The sequence below is a fragment of the Podarcis bocagei genome (genome assembly GCF_964188305.1).
Source record: "Podarcis bocagei genome assembly, chromosome: 6".
NCBI lineage: Eukaryota > Metazoa > Chordata > Lepidosauria > Squamata > Lacertidae > Podarcis > Podarcis bocagei.
The window spans coordinates 40,622,683-40,649,473 of record NC_138130.1 but is presented as its reverse complement, the minus strand read 5'-3'; the positions used below and the strand labels follow the sequence as shown (position 1 = coordinate 40,649,473).

At 42.7% G+C, this 26,791-nt stretch overlaps 2 protein-coding genes and 1 long non-coding RNA gene across 14 annotated transcripts in view; 2 read left to right on the top strand and 1 right to left on the bottom strand.

Moving 5' to 3' along the window:
* The window catches only part of ASB11 (ankyrin repeat and SOCS box containing 11), a 9,325-nt gene extending 5,320 nt beyond the window's left edge, over positions 1 to 4,005 (top strand). For 2 of the 3 annotated variants that reach the window (XM_081198133.1, XM_081198135.1), the window contains exons 4-7: positions 53 to 203; positions 1,226 to 1,360; positions 2,603 to 2,794; positions 3,383 to 3,903. In XM_081198133.1, the coding sequence (XP_081054259.1) occupies positions 53 to 203; positions 1,226 to 1,360; positions 2,603 to 2,794; positions 3,383 to 3,507 (603 nt within the window). In that variant the 3' untranslated portion in view covers positions 3,508 to 3,903. The other variant, XM_081198134.1, reaches the window with a different exon arrangement.
* On the bottom strand, positions 2,773 to 6,843 carry LOC308589257. Of its 2 annotated transcripts, XR_014009183.1 has the most exons (5): positions 6,706 to 6,809; positions 4,623 to 6,402; positions 4,044 to 4,270; positions 3,473 to 3,526; positions 2,773 to 2,904 (listed from the first exon to the last, which is right to left on the bottom strand). It is a non-coding gene; the product is annotated as an uncharacterized lncRNA (long non-coding RNA). The 2 variants fall into 2 exon arrangements; XR_014009182.1 differs by lacking the exon at positions 4,623 to 6,402 and having other exon boundaries at positions 4,044 to 4,160; positions 6,706 to 6,843.
* On the top strand, positions 6,462 to 26,791 carry ASB9 (ankyrin repeat and SOCS box containing 9). 9 transcript variants are annotated; one of them, XR_014009177.1, is made up of 9 exons: positions 10,682 to 10,889; positions 11,012 to 11,174; positions 16,821 to 16,900; positions 19,196 to 19,303; positions 19,887 to 20,037; positions 20,725 to 20,859; positions 22,661 to 22,790; positions 23,733 to 23,924; positions 26,616 to 26,791. XR_014009177.1 is itself a non-coding variant. In XM_081198142.1 (9 exons), exons 2-9 carry the CDS (start codon positions 11,081 to 11,083, stop codon positions 26,628 to 26,630), a joined length of 813 nt encoding a protein of 270 aa, XP_081054268.1. In that variant the 5' UTR covers positions 10,693 to 10,889; positions 11,012 to 11,080; the 3' UTR covers positions 26,631 to 26,791. The 9 variants fall into 9 exon arrangements, 7 of the variants coding, with proteins under 7 accessions (XP_081054267.1, XP_081054265.1, XP_081054263.1 ...); XR_014009178.1 differs by lacking the exon at positions 26,616 to 26,791 and adding an exon at positions 26,025 to 26,062; XM_081198142.1 differs by lacking the exon at positions 22,661 to 22,790 and adding an exon at positions 26,025 to 26,062 and having other exon boundaries at positions 10,693 to 10,889.

Genomic DNA, 26,791 nt, shown 5'->3' with positions numbered 1-26,791 from the left:
CTCTAACAGCATCCACCCACACCCTCAGTCTTGTCTTTGTTCTGTGTTGCAGGTGAATGCAGTCACTTTAGATGGGATCACACCTCTGTTTAATGCTTGCCGTTGTGGCAGTGCCCCTACCGTCGATATGCTGCTTGAATTTGGTGCCCGGCCGCAACTGGAGAATCATTTTGCTTCCCCGATTCATGAAGCTGTCAAGAGAGGTAACAGTAGTGGTTTGGGATAATTTTAACTAGATACAAGAATGTCAGATGCTCTGCAGAGCTTGTCGGTCCCAAGTGAGATTCCAATTGACTGCCTAACAAGGTGGGTCCAGCCCATTCCCCCTGCCCTCCCAATTCTGGGCCACTGTTGATGAGCAGAGCAGGTAGAAAGCCATAAACAGTTATCAGAGGCATTAAGCTTCATTGGTGATGCAGGGAGACTCAGGGTCACTAGAGGCTGCCTCACCAACCTCAGTCTTCAACCAGCCCAGGCGTGGATCCTGCCTGTCAGCTTCCTCATCTTCCACCTAAGTCACAGTGTTAACCATTGTAGAACTCAGCAAGGAAGAGGATGGGGACAAAACCTTTCTAAATAAGTAAATAGAAACAAGGTGTGTGTGGAATTTGGGCAGGAAATTGGTGGGCAAACAGTGATTGTGTGACAAAGAAATACAATACATAAACAAAGGGAAGGGAAGCAGCTGGACGAAATTTTGAGTAGAAAAATGGCTGTGGGGGAAGGGTTAAGCAGTCCATCCCACATCATTCTTCAGAGGCAGGATTCAGGTCAATGGGGTTTAGGAGTGTCTAGTTAGAGAGCATTTAGAGGGTTTCTAGGGACGTGGGTGGCGCTGTGAGTTAAACCACAGAGCCTAGGACTTGCCAATCAGAAGGTCGGCGGTTCGAATCCCTGCGACGGGGTGAGCTCCCATTGCTCAGTCCCTGCTCCTGCCAACCTAGCAGTTTGAAAGCACATCAAAGTGCAAGTAGATAAATAGTTACTGCTCCAGTGGGAAGGTAAATGGCGTTTCTGTGCGCTGCTCTGGTTCACCAGAAGCGGCTTAGTCATGCTGGCCACATGACAAGGAAGCTGTACGCCGACTCCCTCGGCCAATAAAGTGAGATGAGCGCTGCAACCCCAGAGTCGGCCACAACTGGACCTAATGGCCTGGGGTCCCTTTACCTTTAGGCCACTTGCTGCTCTATAGTTCAACAAGGTTTTCTCCTCTGTGTTTACATAGGCCACAGGGAATGTATGGAAATTCTTTTAGCCAATGGTGTTGATGTGGACCAAGAAAACCCACAGCATGGAACAGTACTGTATGTGGCCTGCGTGAATCAAAGGACAGACTGTGTCAAGAAACTTTTAGAACTAGGTACTCTGGCGTGTGTTGGGTTTTCTTGGATGGGATTGGTGGGCTGCTGCATTCCTCAACATGCCAACACTATTTCAGGAACACACTCCATTGTAAGATGGAGCAAGGCTTTCAGAACAGCTGTCCCTGTTCTGTGGAACAGCACCTCTGTTGAGATACGGCAGCTGTCCACTATTTGTAATTTCCAGAAACCATTGAAGACATTTTTGTTTCAACAAGCTTTCCCAGCTCGGTGTAAAGGTGTTTATTTTGTATTGTTTTTAAGTCCATCTTATTTTGTTTTGTTTTTTCTATTAAAACAAACTGTTTTAGTTGTTTTTACTGTATCTTTGTAAATAGTGTTGAAACTCAAAAAATAAAAATAAAAAATACTCCAAATGGCTGACAGGGAGATATAAATGCAAGTCTGGAACATTCTGTGCGGACCTTGGCTAGTTCCTAAGCTTCCATTTCCTAGAAGCAAGCAGAACATGTAGCCCAGCCAAGTCTCTAATACAGATGCTGAGGGAAGTTTGTTGTCGTGCTACATCTCCAAGCCTAGGGAGACTGCAAGAAATCAACAGCCCTGGTGCCTGGGAGGGACAGGCATCACTGGGATGCTCCCTTATCTCCCTAAATAATATTTATACTCCAAGCCTTGAGAATTGTCCTCACCTGAAGGAAAAGGAGGACTGATGTTAGCATACCCCACTTTTGGAGGCTGGAGCTAGTATTGGTTCCAAGGGCTAAGATTTTTATGATTATTGTGATTATTATTATTAAAGTCATTTTGCAAGTAATTTTCCTTAACGTAATGCATTTTGGTATGTTATTTCCATTAATAAATGCATTTTGGTATGTTATTTCCATTAATAAATGCATTTCTATGCACATTTTAGCCTAGTAAATGCATTTTGTGCACTTTACTTGTCTGGAGAACTGCACAGCAAAATTCCAAGAAGTCTGAATTTCAAAGGATAGTTGCGTTTCAGTTCACATATTGTTTCAGAAAGTGAGTTAAGTAATTTTGCCTTGGAATGCAGACTCCATCCCTACTTCTCTTATCTGTTCCTCAGTTCCCTGGGAGGTGGGGTGGGGAACAAACCTAGCTGCTGACATAGAAATAGTTTTTAGAGAAGTAATTTATTCCAGCGTTAAGAAAAAGTATTAAAGGAGGAAATAAAAATTCACATTGCTGTCTTCTTGTCTTCTTTCCATGTAATGCTAACTGGTTTGTTTTCCTTTCCATACATTCTCTCCAAGGAGCTAGTGTCAACCTGGGTAAGGGACTGGACACACCACTTCATGCAGCCGCTAGAAAATCCAGTGCAGAAATTGTCACCTTGTTAACAGACTACGGGGCCAGCTTGAAATGTAGAAATTCTGAATTAAAATGTGCTCTTGATCTTGCTGCACCTAATAGCTCTGTTGAACGGGCACTGTTGCTCCGGGAAGGTAATGGCCTAGACATTTGTCACCGTCATGCTTCTTGCAAATTGTCAGGTCTTATTGTTGTCCACAGAGGTTCTTAGGGGTTAACTGGTTACAGGGATGTCCTTGAATGACTTTAAGAGAATTTGAGCCAATTAGATCATGGCTATACAAATGAAATATATGGAGATGGGGAAAGGAAGTGATCTGCTTTGCCTGTGCATAAAAATCTGGGAATTAAATTGTAAAGCAAAAATGGAAATGGAAAGCCACCAGACAAGAGTGTAGCATTTATCTCTATATACAGAATAGTGAAAATTTTATTAAATTACTTTGGTTTAACTAAAGCCCAGGTTCTGTATCGTTGTGCTTCAAAAATTATTTAGTGAGCTAAATATAGTGTAATCTAGGTTCCCAATTATTCCCATGGAAGCTAAAATCTAAATTTGAATTAATGATGCTTTTTCTATCTAGCTTTTTACCTGGATTTGCCTACCCTTGAGTCACAGTCTCCTTATAGACTAGATTTCTGCCCAGTGATATATGCTGTACTTATCTCTGAGTTGACATTATTGAATTCATACTACTGTTCTTTTTTCTCTCTTCCACCAGGCCCTCCTAGGCTTGCCCAACTGTGCCGATTGTGTATCCGAAAATGCTTGGGCCGATCATGCCTTTATTTAGTCCACAAACTACACTTACCTGAACGACTTGAAGATTTTCTTTTGTTCCGATAACCTTACAGTTCTTTGTAGGCTAATAGAATCAACAAAAAAGATTGTTTACTCTTAATATAATAAAAACCAGGGTGAAAATTAACAAAGGCACATGGGGCTTAAAACCATAATATAGCAATCTTGAAAAGAGCATCTGTGCATTATTTTCTGTGCAAAGCTTGTTCTGGAGGTTGAAAGTTTGCTTTTCAAATGTTTAGCCCAAAATGAAGCAGTTTCTATGTAATCACAGCAAAATGGGCTCTAGGGTTCTTCTCATACCTTCCCCATGGTTTATTGTACCTCTTTGTATTAGAGCACTACATCTGCAGCATATCCATAGTCTTACATTTTAACTGGTGTAGATGTTCAGTAAGTCCATTAAATGTTTCTCATTTTAATTAAACACACCTAAACCTATCTGCAAGTTACTTTGTTCTTTGATAAGCAGAGCGTATAATTCAATTGCCACGTCCTTTTTTAAGGCCATTAAAATTCAGAGCAGGATTAGCCAACGCCTAGAAGATGAAAATACACCTGGTATAACAACAAGGTCATACTTTCTCATCTGCTCTAAAAGAGGAGGAAGAGGATCCATTAATGTTGGCGTTATCACGGGCACATACCGTATGAAGCAGAACAAATGGATTCACGGGAAATGGTTGATTGCTTAGTTTCTGAAAAGATAAATGACACTGAATCAGTAACATCTAGTCCATTATAGAAAACAGTTATCTTTCTGCCTGTGAAAATTACCTGTAATTTTTGCCATTAAAAGCTAACTCTACTTACCGTATTTTTCGCCCCATAGGACGCACCGGCCCAAAGGACACACCTAGTTTTTTTGGGGGGAAATAAAGGGAAAAAAATTATTTCCCTCCCAGGCACGGGGCTGGGGTGGGGGAAGCCCGAGATGCAGGCTGCTATCCACAAGCCTAGGGAGCCCGACGGGAACTCCCGCGGACTCCCAAGGCTGGCTGAGAGCTTCCTGAAGCCTGGAGAGTGAGAGGGGTCGGTGCGCACCGATGCCTCTCGCTCTCCAGGCTTCAGCGAAAGCCTGCATTCGCCCCATAGGACGCACACACATTTCCCCTTCATTTTTGGAGGGGAAAAAGTGCGTCCTATAGGGTGAAAAATACGGTAAATGCACACAGGAGGGCTCTCTGAGACCAGGTGAACGTTTTGAATCTTGGTGGATCTATTTCAGAAACGGTTTTGCTAGGATTGACATACTCCAAAAAGTAGAAACCAGGACCCCTAAGTTGAGCTTTTTTTAGACAAACCGCTAAGTTTGAGGGTTGTGGTGGGTTTTTGTTTTGTTTTTTGTTTACAAAAACACAAATAAAAATGTGATTTTTCAATTAACTTGCTTAAGATCCAGGACAAAGCGCCACCTTCTGGCGATTCCCCCTGGATGTCAATTCCGTCTTTGAAATCCCAGACATATGGCAGCCCTAGTTTTGCTCTCTCTTCCACAAAACCAGTTCGTTTTGTCACGTATTAAACTTTTAGCCAATTCACATTCACTATTCCCTGTGATACCTGAGTGCCAAACAATCTCACTATTATTTAGGCAGAGTGCACAATAATGCAGGTTTACTGCTGCATTGCTCAGAGCCAGGTATGTGACAAGGTGACTTGTCTGAGACATAAGAAAATGCCAATGACCCATCTAGTCTAGCATCCTGTTCTCACAGGGGACAAACAGATGCCTGTGGGAAATATGCAAGTGTCCTGGAGCAGTAGGTTCCGTTCCATTTCCCCAGCTACTCTGGGCGGCTTCCAATTGAATATTAAAAACAATACAGCATCAGACATTAAAAACTTCCCTAAACAGGGCCGCCTTCAGTTGTCTTTTAAAAGCAAAATAGTTGTTTATTGCCTTGAGGGCGTTTCGCAGGGCAGGCGCCACTACCAAGAAGGCCCTCTGCCTGGTTCCCTGTAACCTCACCTCTCGCAGTGAGGGAACCGCCAGAAGGCCCTCGGCGCTGGACCTCAGTGTCAAAACAATAAGCAGGATGCTGCAGGGGGAAATTGAAGTAAGTGCTGTGCTTGCAAGCACCCTATGGGTATCCGGTTGGCCACTGTGAGAATAGGATGCTAGACAAGACGGGCCTTGGGTCTGATTCAGCAGAGCATCTCTTATGTTCTTAGCTGCCAGAAATGGCAAGAAATCTTCAGAGAAGACAGAGAGTCCTAATAGCCAGGGCTGAGTTTCTGAATGTTTCCAGTGGCAGGCCTTGAGCCTGGAAGACATGAAGTAGTAATAGAAGAAGAAAATGCTTCTAAATATGTGTATAGCAGCTTTCCAATATTATCTCTCCTATCCCCAAACATTTGTCAGTAAGCTGGATATGTGTCCATTTACTAAGCGGTAGCACAGTGTGCATGTTTAGTAAGCCTGTGCTATCCTGCCAGGTTGTAAAAACATTTTTACCCTACATCAAATTCAGGAGAGTAACAAAGGGGTCATCTGTAACGTCATATAAAATGCCTGACACATACCACTGAACAGCACCGTGTCACTTTTAAAACAAACAAACAAACCTTGTCTTTTATAGAATAACCTTTTTTATTTTTAAAAAATCAGTATTTATATTTTCTATAACTTAAATTATTCAGACTAGCACACATAAAAAATGGTCACTGAACTACACCAAACTAGTCTAAAGGTTTTCTTATTAAGCAACAGTCAATATCTCTCTGTCTAAAGATTTCAAAAGGGTTAGGTGTGTTCCACTGTTTGACATTTCTGAAACCATTTATAAATGTTTTGACAGCTTTATTTATAGAGCTACAGTACCTGGATCTTACACACTTATTGGAAGGAACTCAGAGTTGGAATCTGGTATGCATACAGATGACTAGAAGAGTTTGGAAACAGGGCACTGTTGTACCAGAAATGTGTATCGGCTGGTGCTGCAAAAAGCATAAATGAATTCATGAGTCTTAACGAGGCTTTGGACATCAAAACTGAGGTTCTTAGGCAAAAGGAAGCAAAGGTATGAGAGGCATCTGAAAGCCCAGCTCCTTCCAACAGCCTGTGTCTCTGCCAGCTCTACTCCTTTGTCTCAGAAACTGGAAGGGAGGGAAGACTTGCAGGATCATGTGGTTGCTAGGTTAAAGGCCTTGCCTCTCCTGGCCCCACCCCAGCCAGCCATGCCCAGCAGGTAGGCCCCTTCAGAGAAGACCTATATCTCAAGAAATCCCCTGGGACCTTACCTATTCATACTAGATCCCTGATGCACGTCTTTTCAGCATGCTAGCAGCAAGGAGACTGGGAAGAGCAACAAAAGGAAACACGAAGAATATTGCTCCCAAGTGCCTGGCGTGATCTCCTTCCTGCCTTCTTTCCCTGCCTCCTTGGAGCGGGAAAGGAAGTGTCTGGGGGACCAAGTGTGAGGAGGTAAGATCCCATGAGCTTTCTTAAAATCTAAAGCCTTTATCTTCCCCTTTCAATGGTGAGCCACCATCCCACCACAGGCTTGAGACCACCTATTCCATTAGTCTGTTATCTTGTCATGACCTTGCTTTTTCCAAAGTGGGGTTTCTGCCCGTGTTACTTTATTATGTAATATCAACCTGAAAGGAAGTCGTGCCCCCCCCCCCGCCGGACTATGACTAATTTATTCATTGGTTTATGATCCATAGTAAAGGCCGTTTGGTCAAGAACTGAATTGCAGGTTGAAGCCGTTTCCTGGCCCCCTTTCTACGAATGAGTAAGCACCTTATGCTGAGCTTAGTCCAAAATGCTGGGACGTGTTTACACTTGGGTGCTCTTAATTTTTATTTAGGGGGTGCCATCACCTTGACACTGGGTGGCATCCCTCACTAAATCCCATTTGAGTTCCTATGTGTATATTTATTTACAAATGGTGCTTTAAATGGTTTATGTTAAAACAACGGCGTTTGGTGAAACTTCCTAAAAACAAGATTGAAACAAAATGATACGGCTCAAATAAAATGGAGTGGTGTACAAAACAGAGAATGAAAAAGTCACAAGAATTTGAATCAGTGGAAGCTTGGGCAACCGTTGGTGTTTAAGAGGAGTTTAGAATATATCCTTGTCTCTGCCTCGTGAATTGTCTGGTGTGGGTGCTGTCCCTGAGAAGACTTTGTCCCACGTTGTCACCAAATGACGATCTGCTGCTTTGGGTCAATGTGTTGCTTTGGGGTCCCTGCACTATAAAGGCCCCTCCCTCCATATGCCTGTAATCCTCTTCACATGTTCTGTGCAAGTACACTAAGTAGAAATTGAAGGAGGAAGGGGATTGCAATTGCAAACCTTCCCCTGACACATATATGCTCAGTTGAATGTGGGGAGTGACACTAAAAGAAACCATCACATTGCCCAATTATGTGGCCAGAACCGACACTCATGTTTTAGATCCTTCAACTGGAAAACTGTAGGTTGTTGGGGCAAGGACCTCCTGCCATAGTGAGTGGTGTGTGTGTGTGTGTGTGTGTGTGTGTGTGTGTGTGTGTATTATGTATGTATATATACACATTGTGAAGCTAAAGACTGGTATATATACATACACATTGTGAAGCTAAAGACTGGTATTTTAGGAGTACAATTGGGACCTGCAACAGAATAGTGTACAGTGGTACCTCGGGTTAAGTACTTAATTCGTTCCAGAGGTGCGTACTTAACCTGAAACTGTTCTTAACCTGAAGCACCACTTTAGCTAATGGGGCCTCCCGCTGCTGCTGCGCTGCCGGAGCCCGATTTCTGTTCTCATCCTGAAATAAAGTTCTTAACCTGAAGCACTATTTCTGGGTTAGCGGAGTGTGTAACCTGAAGCGTATATAACCTGAAGCGTATGTAACCCAAGGTACCACTGTAGTGTGGAATGTTCCTGTTCATTATTCCAGTCAGTCAGCCATGCCTGTACCCAGGATACTCCATTACCCTCCTCATCCATTTTGCCACCATTCTGACAGCTGGTTTGCATTCCATGACAACTGAGCAGGCTCATTAGGCTGTCTTTTGACTCCCCTCCTTTTCAGGGTTCCCTCCCCAGATATTTTCTATTTCTACAAACTTAAGGGCTCCGCCAGGCGGTTGATAGTTTCATCTTGTGTATGAGTGGTCCATTTTGCATACATAAGCGCTGGCACTTTACACCTGCACATCAGAATCAGAAGGTATGACGTTCAGAAGCAAAACCTGAATTGTGGAAAATCGCAGCTGCCTTTGATTTGCTGTTTTTTATAGCGAAAAACAGGCACTGTTGAAAAGACTGGATAGCTTTACCTTGAGCATAATGAAAGCAGACATAATGCAACTGTTCCTACATTGCTCTGCCAATTCTCATCATTCAGTCCTGATGTATAGCCCCATCTCCCACTTTCAGTTTACTGTCAGTTATGTGAAATGCGGTCAAAGACCAGACTGTCAGACACATCAATGTGTAGGATTAAGGCTGATGTTTCACTCTGGAGGCTAAGAGCTATTCCAACAAATGGAATGAGCTACCTATGCTACTCAGTCCGTTCACATTTTCCGAAAAGAACTGTTGTGATAGGCTGTGCTTAGTTCCTAAATGAGAAGAGCACTGAGTCATGATTTCTGAAGCCCTTCCAGGTGTGTGGAAGCTTGAACGGGAAATATATTATTAAATATTTCAGAGTTGCGGGTTGGGGATAAATACTTTTATTTGTATACATCATTTAATGTACTTTACAATTTAATTTAATTAAGGGACGTGGGTGGCATGAGGTCTAAACCACAGAGCATCTAGTGCTTGATGATCGGAAAGTAGGTGGTTCGAATCCCCACGATATACCGTAGTGAGCTTCCGTTGCTCCGCCCCAGCTCCTGCCAACCTAGCAGTTTGAAAACACACCAGTTCAAGTAGAAAAATAGGTACCACTGTGGCGCGAAGGTAAACGGCGTTTCTGTGTGCTCTGGCTTCCGTCACGGTGTCCCATTGAGCCGGTAGTGGTTTGCTCATGCTGGCCACATGACCCAGAAAGCTGTTTGTGGACAAACGCCGACTCCCTTGGCCTGAAAGCGAGATGAGCGCCACACACCATAGTCGCCTTTGACTGGACTTAACCATCCAGGGGTCCTTTACCTTTTTACCTTACGTTTAAATTAACTGATGATGCTACAGTGTGTTTGGATAACTAATTTTTTCCCTTGAATTCTACCTTTTAATTGTCTCATTATTTATCCACAACACAAAGCCCTGTTTTGTTTTTTTTATCATGGTTTCTTCAACACACTAGGAACCATTCCACAAACAAGAAAACAAACCACAACTTATTTCACTGCCCGCCCTACTAGGGTACTGATTGGCCCATTTGAAATTAGAAGTTTGGCGGGTTATCCCCCCCCCCCACTTGTCCAGCCGTGGCTATTACTGACATCAGCCAGCCCCACAGGTGATCCTCACCCCACCCACCCCAGCTCTCCGCCAACCCCAAGCTGAATCGCCACTGCCCACAATAGGGTAAGTGGTTTTATCTGTACTTTAATAATAGTAGTAATAATAACAAACTGCCAAAAGAAGAACACAGGATCCTCATACATTGCAGTCACCGCTGTCTTATAATATGCCAGTCTCCTCCTTTCCCCCTTGCTCAGTGAGCCTTAGAGAGGCTCATGAGTGGTCGTTGCTCCTCTCTGTTTTCATTTGATTATAGTTGGGGAGTTGCCAGCCATTTTTCCTTGAAGGGCCACTAAGTTAATAAGTTTCTATTCAGGTAAAAAAAAAAAAGCAAACTACCAAGTGTAATATTAAGTCCCTAAACAGAAACGGATAGACGGGGGTGGGTGGGGGTGGGGGTGAATAGAACAGTGTTGGTTTGAATGGGGTTTTGCTTTGTTTACCCTTCATCATGTGTCGTCTTGAGTTCATCTGTGGTCAAGATATTAAAATTAAATAAAGAAGCTCTGCCTAACACTGTGCTTTTTCATGCCATAGGGAGTATAAAGGAGCAGTTGGAAACAGCTCTCCAAACATGTGGTTTTAATATTCTTGTGGTATGTGGTGCAAAAACTTCTGTGCAGAAAGGATTCAGCTTGCCATTTCTGCGTGTAGTCATGCTTTTTTGAATGTTTGTGATGGTATGTCTAAAAACAAATTAATTTGTGCCTTGTGATAAAGGCATTGCAGACAGCGCTAACCCCCCCCCCTTCTCTTTCTCTCTTTCTCTGTTATAAATCCCCTGAAGGCACAGTTTGCTGAGCTAGTAAAACTGGCTCTTTCTGTCTTGTTTTTTTGGCAACTGAGAAGTTCCTTTCTTATAAAAACAGAAGGCAAACTCGCTGATTGGACATGGTCCTGGAAAGGATATGACATCAGCCACATCCCTCACTTTGTTCTCTGTGCCCGAAATCTTCATGTACTTTTTAACCCAGTCAATGAAGAGGTGTTCTGTTAAGCTGGAGTGCCCAGGTATTTGGGTTCCTGTAAACTTGATGCTAGCACTGAAGCCTTGGTCTTCTGCAAAATGTTCTTCACTTGCACACACACTGCTTAATAAATGACTCATAGAACTTGGGATATTTTTTTAACAGGCGAGATGGAATTTGAACTCTTCTCAGCTGTGAAGTGAAATCACAGTAGCCAGACTGTCCAGTGTCGCAATGGATGTGGAAGGGGCAAATGCGAACGCTGGCATATCCCAGAGATCAGAAAGCCAGCCTCATCCAACATACCTACCTAATCTACTGATGGGAGGTAAGTAATAATGCTGTTTTTACAAAAGGGAAGGGAAGAGATTGTTTCAAAGTGGAGGTGGAAGGATCATGGCTGCTCAATGAGAGTTAATGTATAGAATAATGTCTTTAGAACATTTCTATACCACATTTCAGAATAGTTTAGCAATGCAAAAAAAACACAATAAAATGCAGCAAAAAGCAAATGTAAATGTGAAAAGCACCACAGTGCTTAAAATAACAGAGTGATCTATGTAATTTTAAAAGCATATGGGAGGTAGTTAAAAAGCCTAGATGAATGGAAAAGTTAAGGTGTTATCAGTCTAACTTATGACTTGTTTTGAATCATTGCCACTAGATGTGAGCAAGCATACAATAAGTTAAGATAACTGGCAAACTGCTTTCACCAGTGTTTTTTAAAAAATATAGAACATTTGGCATTTGTGATAAAGAATAGTTCTTTCACAGTTAGATGAATCGATATTTGCTCTTGTTGATTTAGAAACTGATTTAATGATACAGCATGTGAGCTGAACATGCTGCCACAATGAATGAGTGCGTATTTAAGATTAGAAGTATGCAAGTTGAAGATACATATAGACATTCGCTTTACAAACATTCCTGTTTTACCAGATCTACTTTTATGAAGATACATATATTATAATATTGTAACTGTCAGGAGTAGCTGACGTGGTGGGGCAGTGCCATGTCACTGCCTTCCCAAGAGAAGTGTTGTTGCTGCTACTACTTACTGGGACAACGTGACGCTAGGGTAGATAGAAGTGAGACTCTATAGGTGTATATGGGAGGTGTTGCGGGATTTGTTCTACCAGAGTGACTCTGCAACCCTGGCTTCACCAACCCTTCCACCTGTGCCCCAAACCCATCCTGGTAAACAGAAGTGACACTATGTGCACATAGAGTAGGGCCCACCTGCACCCAAACAAATCGGGTCCCGAACGCCGCAAACCCAGAAGTGAGTGTTCCTGTTTGTGAACGTTTTTTGGAAGCTGAATGTCCGACACGGCTTCCGCGGCTTCAGATTGAGTGCAGGAAGCTCCTGCAGCCAATTGGAAGCCGCGCCGTGGTTTTCAAACTGTTCTGGTAGTTGAACGGACTCCCGGAACGCATTACGTTCGACAACCAAGGTACCACTGTAGTGGCTTCCCCCGAAGAATCCTGGGAACTGTAGTTTGTTAAGAGAGTTGTTATGAGACCACCCCCATTTTCCTAGCAGAACTACAATTCCCAGAGTTTTCCGGGACCAGGAATTGACTGTTAAGCTAATCTGAGAATTGTGGATCTATGATGGGATTTGGGGTCTCCTAACAACTCTCAGCACAATTAACAAATTAAACTTTGCAGGATTCTTTGAGGGAAGCCGTGGCTGTATCAAGCAGTATGATCCCGCTTCAAATATATAGTGTAGATAGGGGCCTACTTCTGTTACCCTCAATATTCAGTTTAGTGGAGGAACGAGATCCACATTGCTTATTTAATTTCCAAGTGCCATAGCAATATACATTTCCCCCCTTTTAATTCATCTGTCATTATTTTAAGCCTGTTCTCTGAGACTTAATTTAGAGATAACTTTTATTTATTTCATTTGTACCCTGTCTACAAGCTCAGTTTTATTTTTTTTAATCTCAGAATAGCCATGTGAGGTAGAACAGGATGAGAAGACTGGGTACTTTGCCAAATGCCAACTAAGGAATTTCATGGCCAAGGGCAGCGCTGTGCATTACAATCAGTGCAGGAAACACTGGTGTTAACATCAGCATTTCACGCAGCAAATATGCAAATTGCGGCTAGGCATGTACATGTCTCTTTAAACAACCACATGCACGTGTATGGGAAATGAGAATTCCTGGATGCACATACACAATGCTTTGTGGCATCTGCAGTACATACATTTCTTGCAGGGCAGTCCAGTGTAACCAGGGTGTTTTCCTGGAGCAAACGTAATGGGGGAGCTTCCCTGAATGAGGATTGGAACCTGGCTATCTCACATCTTAACGCAAACAGTTTGGCTGCTGTACCACACTGCCTGTTATGTTTATGGAGGATTGATGTACAAATTGCAGCGGCAATCATGTTTTCCACAGTTGCGCCAGAAATCCTAGAGGGAATCATAAAATGGCGTGGGAGGGTCAGAGCAGCATGTGGGGGTGGCGAGGACAAGATCATTCTGTCTGGCAGGCAGCAGTGCATCGATGGAACATTCATGCAACATTCAACTCCACCCAGTATATTCATTTTACATATTTGATCAACGAATTCAGAAAATCATACATTGCAGCCTTCTCCTGCAGGTGGAGAATTACAAGCCCGAATGCTCCCCACTCTAAAAACAAGCCATCCTTGTCCATGAAAAACTAGCATATGAAAGAGAAGAGTTATGGCCAGGCTTTCTCTCTGATATAGAAGCTTTCTTTATGCAGGAAGTTTATGGCATAGGGAAACATTTAATCCCACCCTGCATTCTGAAATGGAAAATGTGACACCTCCTCATACTGAGTGGGACCATTGGTCCATAGAACTCAGTACTCCAGGGGTGAGGAACCTGTAGCCTTCCAGGTGTTGCTGAACTACAGCTTCCATCATCCCTGGCCATTGACTGTGCTGGCTGGGGCTGATGGGAGCTGGAGTCCAATGATATCTGGATGGTCACAGTCTACTCTAACTAGCAGGATGTTTTCTGAGCGCCTGGAAGAGGTCTGTCCCATCACTTGGCACTTGCCCATTTAGCTGACATTGAATTTGGGACCTTGCAAGGCATGATGTGATCTACCACTTAGCTACAGTCTTCCTTGGGTACAGTCTCACGAGGGTTCTATTACATGATGTTCTGCAGATACAGATTGGATCATAGCTGGCTGTAACCTTGGAAAATCATTCACAGCAGACAAGTAATTCTGTTTGCATTTTCCTCTTAGTTTCCCTGTGGATCTGATGGGGGAGGTGGTGATTTTTACATGGATAAGAGACATTGATGCTGAGTTCAGGATAACATATTATTTTTCAGGATGTTAAAAACAAACTGCTGGCGTAGCTACTTAAGAAGAGGGGCCCAGGGCTTACAAAATTTAATCAACTTATTCACTTATGATTTGCAAGTGACAGCAGCAAAATAGGGAGAAGTGTCCCCCAAATTAAGCAAGTTCAGCTCCCATTTAGAAAATAAAAGTTTTGTTTCAATGATTTTGTCTGAGCTAGTGTTTCCACTGTGGTCTCATGGTTGTCATTATTACATAGGCAAACTTTATTGAAACCTTTGAACAGTTGGACTCCAAGCACAGTCTTTATGCTCTCCTGATTCTGATCAGTTGTGCAACACTGTTGATTTATCATCTACCTTTTATAGGTAATGCAACAGGTGAGCTATATCCTCATTAGAGGCAACCTACTTCTCTTGGAGGATAGGGCAGAGGATGGTGGCCTGGACCTACCACAATGCATGAAAATAGACCGCCATCAAGTCCGACACCCATAGCATGTAATAACATAGTCCTCTGGTAACTGGCACCAGGGAATACCACCCAGGTGGCTAGATCTATACCCTAAGGACTACGTCAGTAGATCATCCTGTAGGTATTATATTCTAATGTTAAAGGTAAAGGGACCCCTGACCATTAGGACCATTTGTGACCGACTCTGGGGTTGCAGCGCTCATCTCGCTTTATTGGCTGAGGAAGCCGGCGTACAGCTTCCGGGTCATGTGGCCAGCATGACAATGCCGCTTCTGGCGAACCAGAGCAGCGCACGGAAATGCCGTTTACCTTCCCCTCCGGAGCGGTACCTATTTATCTACTTGCACTTTTTGGGGTGCTTTTGAACTGCTAGGTTGGCAGGAGCTGGGACTGAGCAACGGGAGCTCACCCTGTCGCGGGGATTCGAACCGTGACCTTCCGATCGGCAAGACCCTAGGCTCTGTGGTTTAACCCACAGCGCCACCCGGGTCCCTTATTCTAATGTTAAACCATTCATAATTTTAAAAATAACATATTCATTTGATGTTTTTCATGTCTGTGGCTAAAAGCTGGAAATTAAGATTTAGGTATGGATCAGGAGATCAATTCATCTAAACTCCCCTCACTAATGTGTCACAGATTAAGATACATCACAATGAATTGGTGTAGTTCAAATGCGTAGAGTGCTACAGTGCAACCCTATGCATGTCCAATAGAGTTTACTCCCAGGTAAGTGTGTAGAGAATTGCAACTTTACTCTTGGAATGTTGGGATTTTGGTTCAGATTCCCCATGAACATCACTGATTATTTTGAACCAGTCACTGGCTGTTTTTACACATAATTCTAAGCCATACTTTGTTCAACAAACCATGAGTCATGTCACAAGCAAGTGAACAAGCAAGCCATGCCTTCTTTTCTCCAAATTTTGGCTTGTTTTCCAACTACTCTTGTCTTGTGCCATTTTAGCTTTACAAGTGTCAGGGGTGAGGAGAACAGACTCACCATGGTTCAGCAAGGCTGTTGGGTTCAGATGTGACACCAAACCATAGTAAAAACAAGGCAGAGTTCATAAGTCAACAAACAGTTATGTTTTTTTTTTGGCGGAAAACAAACTGTTATTATTTTACTGGGATGGGTTTGGACATTCAAACAAACCACAGTTAGGGTAAACAAGCCATGGCTTAATATTGTATGTGAACCAGGACACTTTGCCTCAGTCTAACCTCAGAGGTTGTTGCAATGATATAAGCATAAATGTGATTGGCCTGGAAGAGTTCTTGTCAATGAGAATGAGCAGAACTGAAAGAAAAGTATGAGGGCATGGATGAGATAAAAAAATGGAAAGGAGTAAAAAATAGTTAAGGAACAAGTTATTGAGAGGGTATTTTGATACCTTTTCAGGTTTCACTGTTTTGCTGAGCTGTGTTTCCAGTGAGCCATTATTGAGGATTTATGTTTGTTTAGCAGTTTGGTTAATGATCTGTGACAAAACATGGAAGAAGGAGTCTCCTCTCACAGATAGGTACTGCAGTATCTTTATTATCAAATTGAGCGGAAAACCATACATTGCCAGCAGCTGGACCTTCTCTCATGATGACATTCTGAATGGTATAGCAGTCTGTAAATCATTCCAGAATGTAGCAGTTGCTGCTGCTGTTGTTATTAAACAATCAAAGTGCATGCTGTCCTTATTCTGTGGAGTTTACCAGCTAAAATCTGACCCAGGAGAAATAACAGAGGAAGGGGAGTAAAAACAGTATAGGCAGGCATACCTGGCATAATCTGTTGTTCTGCCTACTAGGTAATGCAAACAAGGAGAGTATATCAAGGTAGTATATATATGGATACTAGCCAAGCATCATCATTGAAGAGGAAAAGAAAAGAAAAGACATGCCAATGGATGTGCTATGATACTGACTTTTTATCTGTTTCTCTAGCATGCAACAGTTTGGTCTTCCCTCGAAGTTCATTGCCTTGAGATCAGGTTGACAGGTCGGGTAATAAAACACAATTGCTTTTGCTTACTGAAGCAGGGATGAAGTACGGTAATCACATTCAAACACATGGATATCGCTTAACCTTTAAGAATCCTTTTAGACAGTGCCGGATTTACTGAGCTACTTTCCCCAAACCAAGAGTAGATAACTTCATTTAATCACATTCTTATTCTTAAACCTTGTTTCCCCTCTTGATGCAGATTTTGTTTCTGACTGGTCTCCTTTGCACGATGCTTCCATTCATGGGCAGCTGCTTGCTCTGAAGAAACTCATCCATCAGGTACTGCACCATTAGGGAGATAAACATTGATTTTGCCTTGCTCATTAAGCCTCTTGTCCATTTTATGCAGTAAGGTAGCAAAGGTTTGACATATGTGTTGACCTGAAGGAGAACTAAAATGTAATGTTTTCAGAAAATGGTAGTCTTGTGAGCTATTCGAAACCAAAACGAAAACAAAAACAAAGCACCCCAAGAGTTGAGAGTTGGAAAGGGAAGAGATCCTTTCAGTTGTTCTTTGTAGGAGGAATGGTGATTATCCATCTCACTTTTGCATAAGTCCACTAATGACAGCGGGAGCTTTCTGGAAGCTACATGTTAATGTTGACTAAGTGGGCTGATAAAACGAATCATATATAAACATGTAGCATAGCTTAAGAGGAACACTATGCATTAATCCCATTAAGAAAGTTGTATTGAAGGCAAAAGGAAGGATATCGTTGAATGGACCAGACCAGTAGCAGCTGGTGAGGTGGAGCAGCATTGCTCACTCGACTTCCCATGTGGAGGTCACTGCTGATAACAGAGCAGGTGAGGCCGTGGTGATGCTGGCGTGGTGCAGATGCAGCAGCAGAGCCAGTCCAACACTTCTCCTCCTGCAACCATGCTGACCTCTCTGCCACCTCAACACACCCTTGATTATCGGTAGCAACCTGTTTTGGGAAGCCAGGTGAGTGACACTCTGCCCCACTAGCTGGTACTCAACAGACTGCCTTGGAAGGTGGTGGATCCTCCTTTGTTCAGAGTTTTTTTTTAGTGGAGGCCTGAAGGCCATCTACCAGGGATGCTGTGACACTTGTTTGCTGCATTGGCAGGGAGGTGGGCTACATGGCCTTTGAGGTCACTTCCAATTCTGTGAACAGGGATGCTTCCATATGAGCACTTCTTTCTGTGTCCACTCACTTTTTTAATATGTGTTGTTATTAACTGTTGCAGTCTAGTATTTTGTTGTTATTAACTGTTGCAGTCTAGTATTTTGTGGGTAAGCCCCCCAAGTTTTTCTACCCTCAATTTATAGTGATTATTTTGCAATAAGATGCAGTTGCAGCATCAGCTTGTCCAGGGTGAGCAGGTGAAATGCTATTACGGTATTTCGGGGCTCCAGTGCCTTTAAACTGAACACTCTGTCTTTGCAAGTACAGTCCATTTTATTGATGAACTTTTTATTGCTTTTGATCCAGGCCAAGGGGCGAGTAGTTAATAAGCCTGCAATAGACCCTATCTAATTCCCCCTGTGTTTGTTTCGTTTTCCAGAATTGTAGCAGGGTGTGGGGCAGTTTTACAGTGCAATTGTAACCATGTCAGAAATCAGTCCTATTGAGTGCCATGGGATTTGCTGTCAAGTTAGGATGGTAGCCTTACTTACTGATTTCTTCTCACTTCCTTTTTCTCATTTTTAAATGTTGAAACTTAATGCCATTTTACCGTTTGAAAAAGAAAAGAGAAAACAGTGAGAGGGTATCACCCCCACCACTCTGGAAAAGAAACGGACATTGTGGAAATTTACAAAGGCTATTTAGATCAGAGCCCAGATCAACAAGCTGAAACTGCAAACAGGAGGCTTGTCATTAGCATCGGGATGAACCTTCCTGAGTGGAATTTACTTGTAAATAGGCATTGCAAAAGGAACATGGGTGTGGGGAATGGCACTGCTGACTAATGCAGTAGTATATTAACAACAGCTGTGCAGAGTCTCTGAACTTTGCAATGTAGTTCTCCAACCAAAGAATGTGAATATGAGTGTATTAGATGAAAGTGTTCGATTCTATATTTAGAAAAGGTATCCTGTTAGGAGGAAATTGCTTACAGAAATGTATATTAGCCGGCACTGCATGTGAAAATGTGTTTATTAGGATAAATTTGCATGAAAATGCTGATGGTTTTTTGTGAGAATTAAAAAATCCCACATTGCTGCAGAAATGTCGAGCACTGAATTTAAGATTTGAAAAATGGATAAAATGAGAGAACAAGGTGACAGATTTGTCCACCACTAGCTACCAGTCAGTGTCTGGAATTTTGAACTAAATGGACCAATGGTCTGAGGCAGTGTCCTACAATCCTTCCTCACCTCAGTGGGACTTACGCAACTGAAACAACAATCGCTACCGTCTCTGAGACCAAGGGTGCTCCAGTGCTTAGGACTGTGATGCTGTACACAACACTTACCTCATTTAATTTAAATTAATGGGACTTGCCTCTGAGTATTAGTGAATAGACTTGCACTGCTGGCAACATAAAACATTTCAGATTCATGCAGGGATCAGCCTCTAATTATCCTTTCTTTTTATTTTAAACCAGGGAAGTAGTGTGAATCTTGTGACAGCAGATTGTGTGTCTCCTCTCCACGAAGCTTGCTTAGGGGGACATTCTGCCTGTGCCAGTGTCTTGTTAAAACACGGGGCCAATGTGAGTAACTTGAAGATGTCTGGGATTTGGGTGCATGCAGAAATAAGATGCCCTGATAGCTCAAGAAAGTGAGCCATGCCAATGATGACACACACACAAACACTCGGCACTACTTTCTCATTGTCGCTGACCAATCTGTGGTTGGGAAAAAATCCTTCCCAATCACCGCCAGGACAATCTATTAAGAATAGAATAAATATTCTAGAATTGCATATGCTATGTGCAAGGTTGCTGCTGACTGATTGTAGTAATTTGTTTATAGAAAACAAGGCCAGGGGCTGGAATCTCTGAAAGTCATTGCCCCTGATCTTGGCTGGATGGGAACAGGGTATGAGCAAACCACATTTTGATAATGCTCCAAACGTTCTTAGGACTGTGTCTTAGCACTGAAAAGAGCAAGAAGGTCTCAAATTGAAAGCTAGGTGGCATATGCTTATTTCTGGCTGACGAAAATGTCACGCTTAATGCCAACAAAATGACTTATGGTGGGGTGGTTAGTCAATATTCATTTGCATGGCTGTTTTCCCAATGCTTGTTCCACTGCTTTAGGCAACATCTACATTGCTGGCTCTTTCCCTTTCAGGTGAACATGGCTACCATTGACTGGAACACCCCTTTGTTCAATGCTTGTGTCAGTGGCAGTGTAGACTGCTTGAACCTGTTACTGCAGCATGGAGCCAGCCCCCATGCCGTGTGCGATCTGGCATCACCTATCCACGAAGCTGCTAAGCGAGGTAAATGTCAGCAGATGTGCCTTTATGCCAACACAATCTTTGCATCCATTGTTTCATTTTATTTTGTTTTTTCCCCTTTTTTATTTATCCATTGTTTCATTTAAATGCATGGGTTGCATATAAACTCAAAACCACCTGTGATGTGTATGTATGTTTAATCAAACCATGGTTTATGCAGCCGGTTTGTTTTCACTAACCAGCATCAACCACAGTACTGGGTTTGAATGACACGCCTAACTGCAGTTAATCTGAAACAGAAAGTGATTCCAATCACTACCTCACAGATGCACCAAAGGAGGGAGGGGAGGTGCAAGTCCTGGAAGAGAGTAGCCTTATTACCATAATGATAAACCATGGTTTAGTGTTATCACTGAGCACAACTTCTATCACACTGGCTTTCTAAGAGGGCTAGCCCTGTTTTCTTGGGGTGGTTAGGAAATAAGATAATGCAGGAAACAATGTTTGTTTGAATTTTATTGTGCAGAAGCAGCAACCGTCAATCCCACCAAATAGGTTCATTAAAATTTGGCAGAAAAAGAAACCTTATTGTTAGAGACAAAGAGAGTGGATGAAACTGGAAAATTGTTGAAAAGACAGCAAAGCCTTGCTGATTTCTATCAAGGCTACAATGTTTTAGTCATCAGGTTGGTTTTGATACGACTTATAAACTGCCTGTAATCCTTTAAGGTCACACCAAATGTGTGGAAGCCCTTGTATCCCACGGAGTCAATATTGATCACAACATAAAGCATCTTGGTACTCCACTATACGTCGCTTGTGAGAGCCAGCAAGAGGACTGTGTCAAAAAATTACTTGAGTCAGGTAATTTTTAAAATGTTATTTGAATCCTGACAAGACAGAAGTACTGTTTCTGGGGGACAGGAGGCGGGCAGGTGTGGAGGATTCCCTGGTCCTGAATGGGGTAACCGTGCCCCTGAAGGACCAGGTGCGCAGCCTGGGAGTCATTTTGGACTCACAGCTGTCCATGGAGGCACAGATTAAATCCGTGTCCAGGGCAGCTGTGTACCAGCTCCATCTGGTACGTAGGCTGAGACCCTATCTGCCCGCGGACTGCCTCGCCAGAGTGGTGCATGCTCTGGTTATCTCCCGCTTGGACTACTGCAATGCGCTCTACATGGGGCTACCTTTGAAGGTGACCCGGAAACTACAACTAATCCAGAATGCAGTAGCCAGACTGGTGACTGGGAGCGGCCGCCGAGACCATATAACACCGGTCTTGAAAGACCTACATTGGCTCCCAGTACGTTTCCGAGCACAATTCAAAGTGTTGGTGCTGACCTTTAAAGCCCTAAACGGCCTTGGTCCAGTATATCTGAAGGAGCGTCTCCACCCCCATCGTTCTACCCGGACACTGAGGTCCAGCACCGAGGGCCTTCTGGCGGTTCCCTCACTGCGAGAAGCCAAGTTACAGGGAACCAGGCAGAGGGCCTTCTCGGTAGTGGTGCCTTCCCTGTGGAACGCCCTCCCACCAGCTGTCAAAGAGAACAACAACTACCAGACTTTTAGAAGACATCTGAAGGCAGCCCTGTTTAGGGAAGCTTTTAATGTTTGATGTATCACAGTATTTTAATATTCTTTTGGAAGCCGCCCAGAGTGGCTGGGGAAACCCAGCCAGATGGGCGGGGTATAAATAATAAATTATTATTATTATTATTATTATTATTATTATTATTATTATTATTATTATTATTATTATCCTGCAGCAGGGGTAGGCAACATGGTGGACTACAGCTCCAGTTATCCATGACCTTTGGCCACACTGGCTGGGGCTGATGGGAATTGTAGTTTAAAACATCTGGAGAGCACCATGTCGGCTACCCTTGATTTGTAAGCCAAGAGCAAACTCTCTCTTCAAAGATGGATCCTTATGAAGCCAAAATGACATCATCCACGCACAAAAGAAAGGTTATGAGCCAGCCTGAGGAGATCTGTAATAATAATAATAATAATAATAATAATAATAATAATAATAATAATATGCTGCCCATCTGACTGGGCAGCTCCCAACAAAATACTAAAAACACAATAAAACATCAACCACTAAAAACTTCCCTGAACAGGGCTGCCTTCAGGTGTCTTCTAAAAGTTAAATAGTTGTTTATTAGTTTATCTGCTTGACATCTGATGGGAGGGCATTCCGCAGGGTGAATTCCACTATCAAGAAGGTCCTCTGCCTGGACTTCTCAGTATCTGGGTTGGATGATGAAGGTGGAGTCGCTCCTTCAGTTATACAGGTATATAATAGTTTTTAGAAAACCTAAGTAGAGGGAGGGAATTCCAAAAACAGCAAGGGAAGAATGAATCCCCACCCCCAAAAGGGAAATAACAGTGATGCAAGAATTTTGCCTGCAGAATTTTTAAGGTGTTAACAGATCCCAGGGTATCTCTTTGGACAGCAGCCACTGAAATAAATAAGCTCATATTTTAACAAGTTAGATCCACCACAACAAGGTTCTCCTTACTCAGAGGGGGCCGTGGCCGATGTAAACACAAAACCACCCACGCCCCTTCTTGAACCTGTCCACCCCATCATAGCAATACAGGAAGCTCCCTTATATGAACCAGATCTTTTGTCTATCTAGCTCTATTTGTCTCAGTATAGATGGGCAGTGGTCGGGGTTTCAGTCAGATGCCTCCCAACCCGATGAGGAGATGCTGGGGACCGAACCTGGGACCTTTTCCATGAGAAGCCTACTGAGCCACAGTCTCTCCTCAGATCAGGAGTACAGAGGGTATTCTTCTCCTTGCGCTGATTGCATTAAAATTGCAAATTTACTTAAGGCCACTAGGAACATACCATACCCTTATAGCAGGGATGAGAAGCCTGCTGAACTCCAAATCCTATCAGCCCCAACCAGCATGGCCAGTGATCAGGAATAATGGAAGTTCTAGTCTAGCATCTCTCTCTCTCTCTCTCTCTCTCTCTCTCTCTCTCTCTCTCTCTCTCTCTCTCTCTGTGTGTGTGTGTGTGTGTGTGTCTGTCTGTCTGTCCCCTTGTGGTGGTGGGGAGTGCACAGGTTCCTGTCTCACAGTAGAATAACAGATACAGTCAAACCTTGGTTGTCAAACGTAATCCATTCTGGAAGACCGTTTGACTTCTGAAATATTTGGCAACCGAGGCACGGCTTCTGATTGGTTGCAAGAGCTTCTTGAACTCAAGCGGAAGCCGCGCCGGACGTTTGAGTTGCCGAACTGAGAGATTCACACCTAATGAAACCAGAGTGAGTACCTCAGTTTGGCTAAACTGTAACAAATTTTGCGCAGACAGAAGTGAACTTGCCTTGCAGCTTTCTACAGTTTGCTCTCTGTTCTCCTGCCAACTCAAACACCTGCCTGAGACAACCTACGTGGGTTGAAATATTTGCTTGTTAGGTTAATTGTCAAGAACACTGGGACCTGTACTGTGCAAAGGCATCAATCATTCTTTGTGAACATCCCCGAATCCTTTCATGCGTGTTCAGTTTCCACGTTGCTTTGGCTGCAAGCCAAAGTCCGTGAACAGGCTTGAAGCCAGTTGAAATTTAAACTAAAAAACCCCCAGCAACTAATGTGCATATATAGGAGGAGATTGTGTGAGCCTTAAATGATCCTTAAACTGACCAGAGGTAATAAAGAATATGGGGAACTGCAGCTTTTGCTAGTTTTAACTTTTTCCTTTCCTTTTCTCCCCCCAGGAGCGAGTGCAAATACTGGGAAAGGACTGAATTCCCCTCTCCACGTGGCTGCTCAGACCTCCAATGCTAATTTAGTGCATTTACTTATTGAGTTTGGAGCAGACATCGGGGCTGTGAATGCCGAGGGCAAAAAGCCAGCAGACCTGGTTCCTCCAAACAACACGCTAGTGCAGACACTGCTGCAGAGAGAAGGTGCCTATTAATCTTGGTTTCATTCAAATTCAAAGTATTTAAGAGTGCTGAATCAAGCTTTGAAAAGGACACACACTCTCTCTCTCTCTCTCTCCTCCCACCACATTGTTAATTATACTTGTTAATCTGAGCTAAATAATAATAAAAAAAACCATGCAGATAACTCGCATTGGTTACAACAACTGATGCCACAATGTGACCCTCAAGTTATGATAGGGAGTACACATGCCGATTGCTACACATTCAAGGGCATCTTTGTAGGATCCAGGTCTCAGAAGAAAGTAGAACTGTGTGTTCTTGTAACTCCAAAACCTTGGTTTTTATCCTAGTTACTCTTTGCGATTTTTGTTCAGAGACAAGTATCCACACCCATATTTCTTGGTATGAAACAGAAATAAGTTGGGTGGGAAAGTGCTCCAAGAAGGAAAAAAAGTCTTGTAGGATGTACTGCCAATATGAATCATCTGGTGTGACAATAACATGTGAATGCTTTGATAGCAGGTTCCCTTCTGCTATACACTTCTTTTCAGCAAATTTATACCCATCAAAATAGACTCGATTTTCTTGTGCATATGTAGTTCATTATTATTATTATTATTATTATTATTATTATTATTATTATTATTATTATTATTATTATTATTAGATACTATTTGTTGCATTGAAAGAATACAGCAGATAGTGTAAAAGAAAAACAGACCAGTGGGACTGTATTGTTTCAGATCTGTAAGCAAATTTGGGGACCCTCCTTATCACACAAAATTTATATTTCCTTTTGCATATTTCCTGATGAGCATAAAACTAATTCACATTGGTCCTGCTTGTTATGTTTTCCAGGATAGGAGACTGTAAGCTCAGTCTGACTCTTTATGCATATATTTATATCTACGTCTACACACTTAGACACACATATTCACTTAGATCAAAATGTTATATACAGACACTAAGGGATATGCATTGTATGATATAAATCAGGCATAGGCAAACTCGGCCCTCCAGATGTTTTGGGACTACAACTCCCATAATCCCTGACCACTGGTCCTGTTAGCTAGGGATGATGGGAGTTGTAGTCCCAAAACATCTGGAGGGCCGAGTTTGCCTATGCCTGATATAAATGATGGTGGGTTGGTGTTTTTTTATAATGCTAGTGTAGATGTCATATATGAAGCCTTAGAAGGTTTGCTGTATAGGCCTGATGTACTACAGTAGATTATTCCCGCCAACATAGTTGCATCTGTGTGGAATCATTTCAAGGGATAAATAAAAGATGAAATATGTGCATAGCCTAACTCTTGCTATCTATGTATAGTTATTATACTATTGTGAAATGTTTTGAAGGCCTCAAGTATGAATCTCACTGAGGCTGTACATAAATAAGTATTTTGATGGTGGGTTTTTTAAAAAAATCATTGGGAAATCTGTATACTGTGCCCATATTCAGATATTACACTCTATGTAGTCTTTGATGCTGGAAAGGCAATTTCCCCTGTTACCACTGGATCATGGCCGCAGAGGAAAGTTTCCCCTTTTCTGCCTGCTCTTCATTTACTTGAGAGACCTAGAGATCTGCATTCTGCTCCCTGCTTGAAATCCATTGTGACACGGTTGTGACACGGTTTGTGCATGCTACTCTATGAGGGGTGTCAGGGCCGAGAGAGATAACTCCCCCCCCCTTCAAATTCAATTTTTGACTTTATATCAGAGGGGAGACCTCTGCAACCACTAATGTAGCTGAGGGGATAAATTTAGGGGTTTTTGCTGACAAAAGCTGCTTCCACACTGAGCATCTGCTTTGCATGATATCATGATCAAAAGATAATCCTCCCTTCCCCCCCCCCGTTCAGCTTTGAGGTTGTTCCCCCCCCCAAAAAAAGTTCAGAAAATCTTACTCTTTTAACCCAATTAACTTCCTGTGTATTTTCCCCAGGAGATCTGTTGTTCAGTTATTCAATTGCCTTCCTAGATGGTTTTGAGCTGTGTAGAACTTGCACTAGCAACTTCCCGTTCTATAGACAATCTCTCCTGTCTAGAAATCAGCGCTATCACTCTGACCTTCTCCTTTGTATCTATTTTTCTCTCTCCCTCCACCCTGCCCTGCAGTTTCAGCAAGGGGAGAAAAGGATTGCAAATTCATTGAGGTAAAGGCAGTATTTAACTCTTTCCCACAGATAATGGTCAAGGATGAAATCCCACTACTATCACCATTTGGGGCTGGAGAAAGTAGAATGGCCCACTTAACTAAAATCAATGTTATTCCAGAAAATTGCTATTTCACTTTCATCTTAAAGCCGTATGGCAATAATTGGTTGCTGCAATTTTTTTTTAAAGATTATAGACCCAAAGATTACAGACAATCAAATCTATTTTTATATTATTTCATTGCCCATTTAGCAGTAGCCTTTGTAATACAGTCAGTTGCTTTGTTTGTCTTTGTTTCAGCCCATATTTCTCTTATGCAGTAATTTGCTTTTGACCTTGAACAATATATCTCAATTTGGAAAAGTCAAACACAAGAATTTCTTGAAGCTTTCAGGTGCACTGTGAGAGTAGAGAACTCAAAGCTGTTTTGTTTCAGTGCAGCTGCTTCGGGAAAAGCTGACCTTGTGATGCAGCTGCAGACGGTGTTTTGTGGGAAAGTGTTATGAAGTCAATAATACCTTGCTTGTTTCTTTGGCCTCTTCCCCTCTCCAGGGCCCTTCTCCTTGATGCAGTTGTGCCGCCTTTGCATACGGAAGTCCTTGAGATGCAAACAGCGACAGAGAATGAGTGAACTTCTGCTACCAGATGAGCTGAAACGGTTTCTGTTATACCTTTAAGTGTTTTGTTTTGCCTGATGGGTTATTAAAGTGTTGTTTCTTATCCAGGCA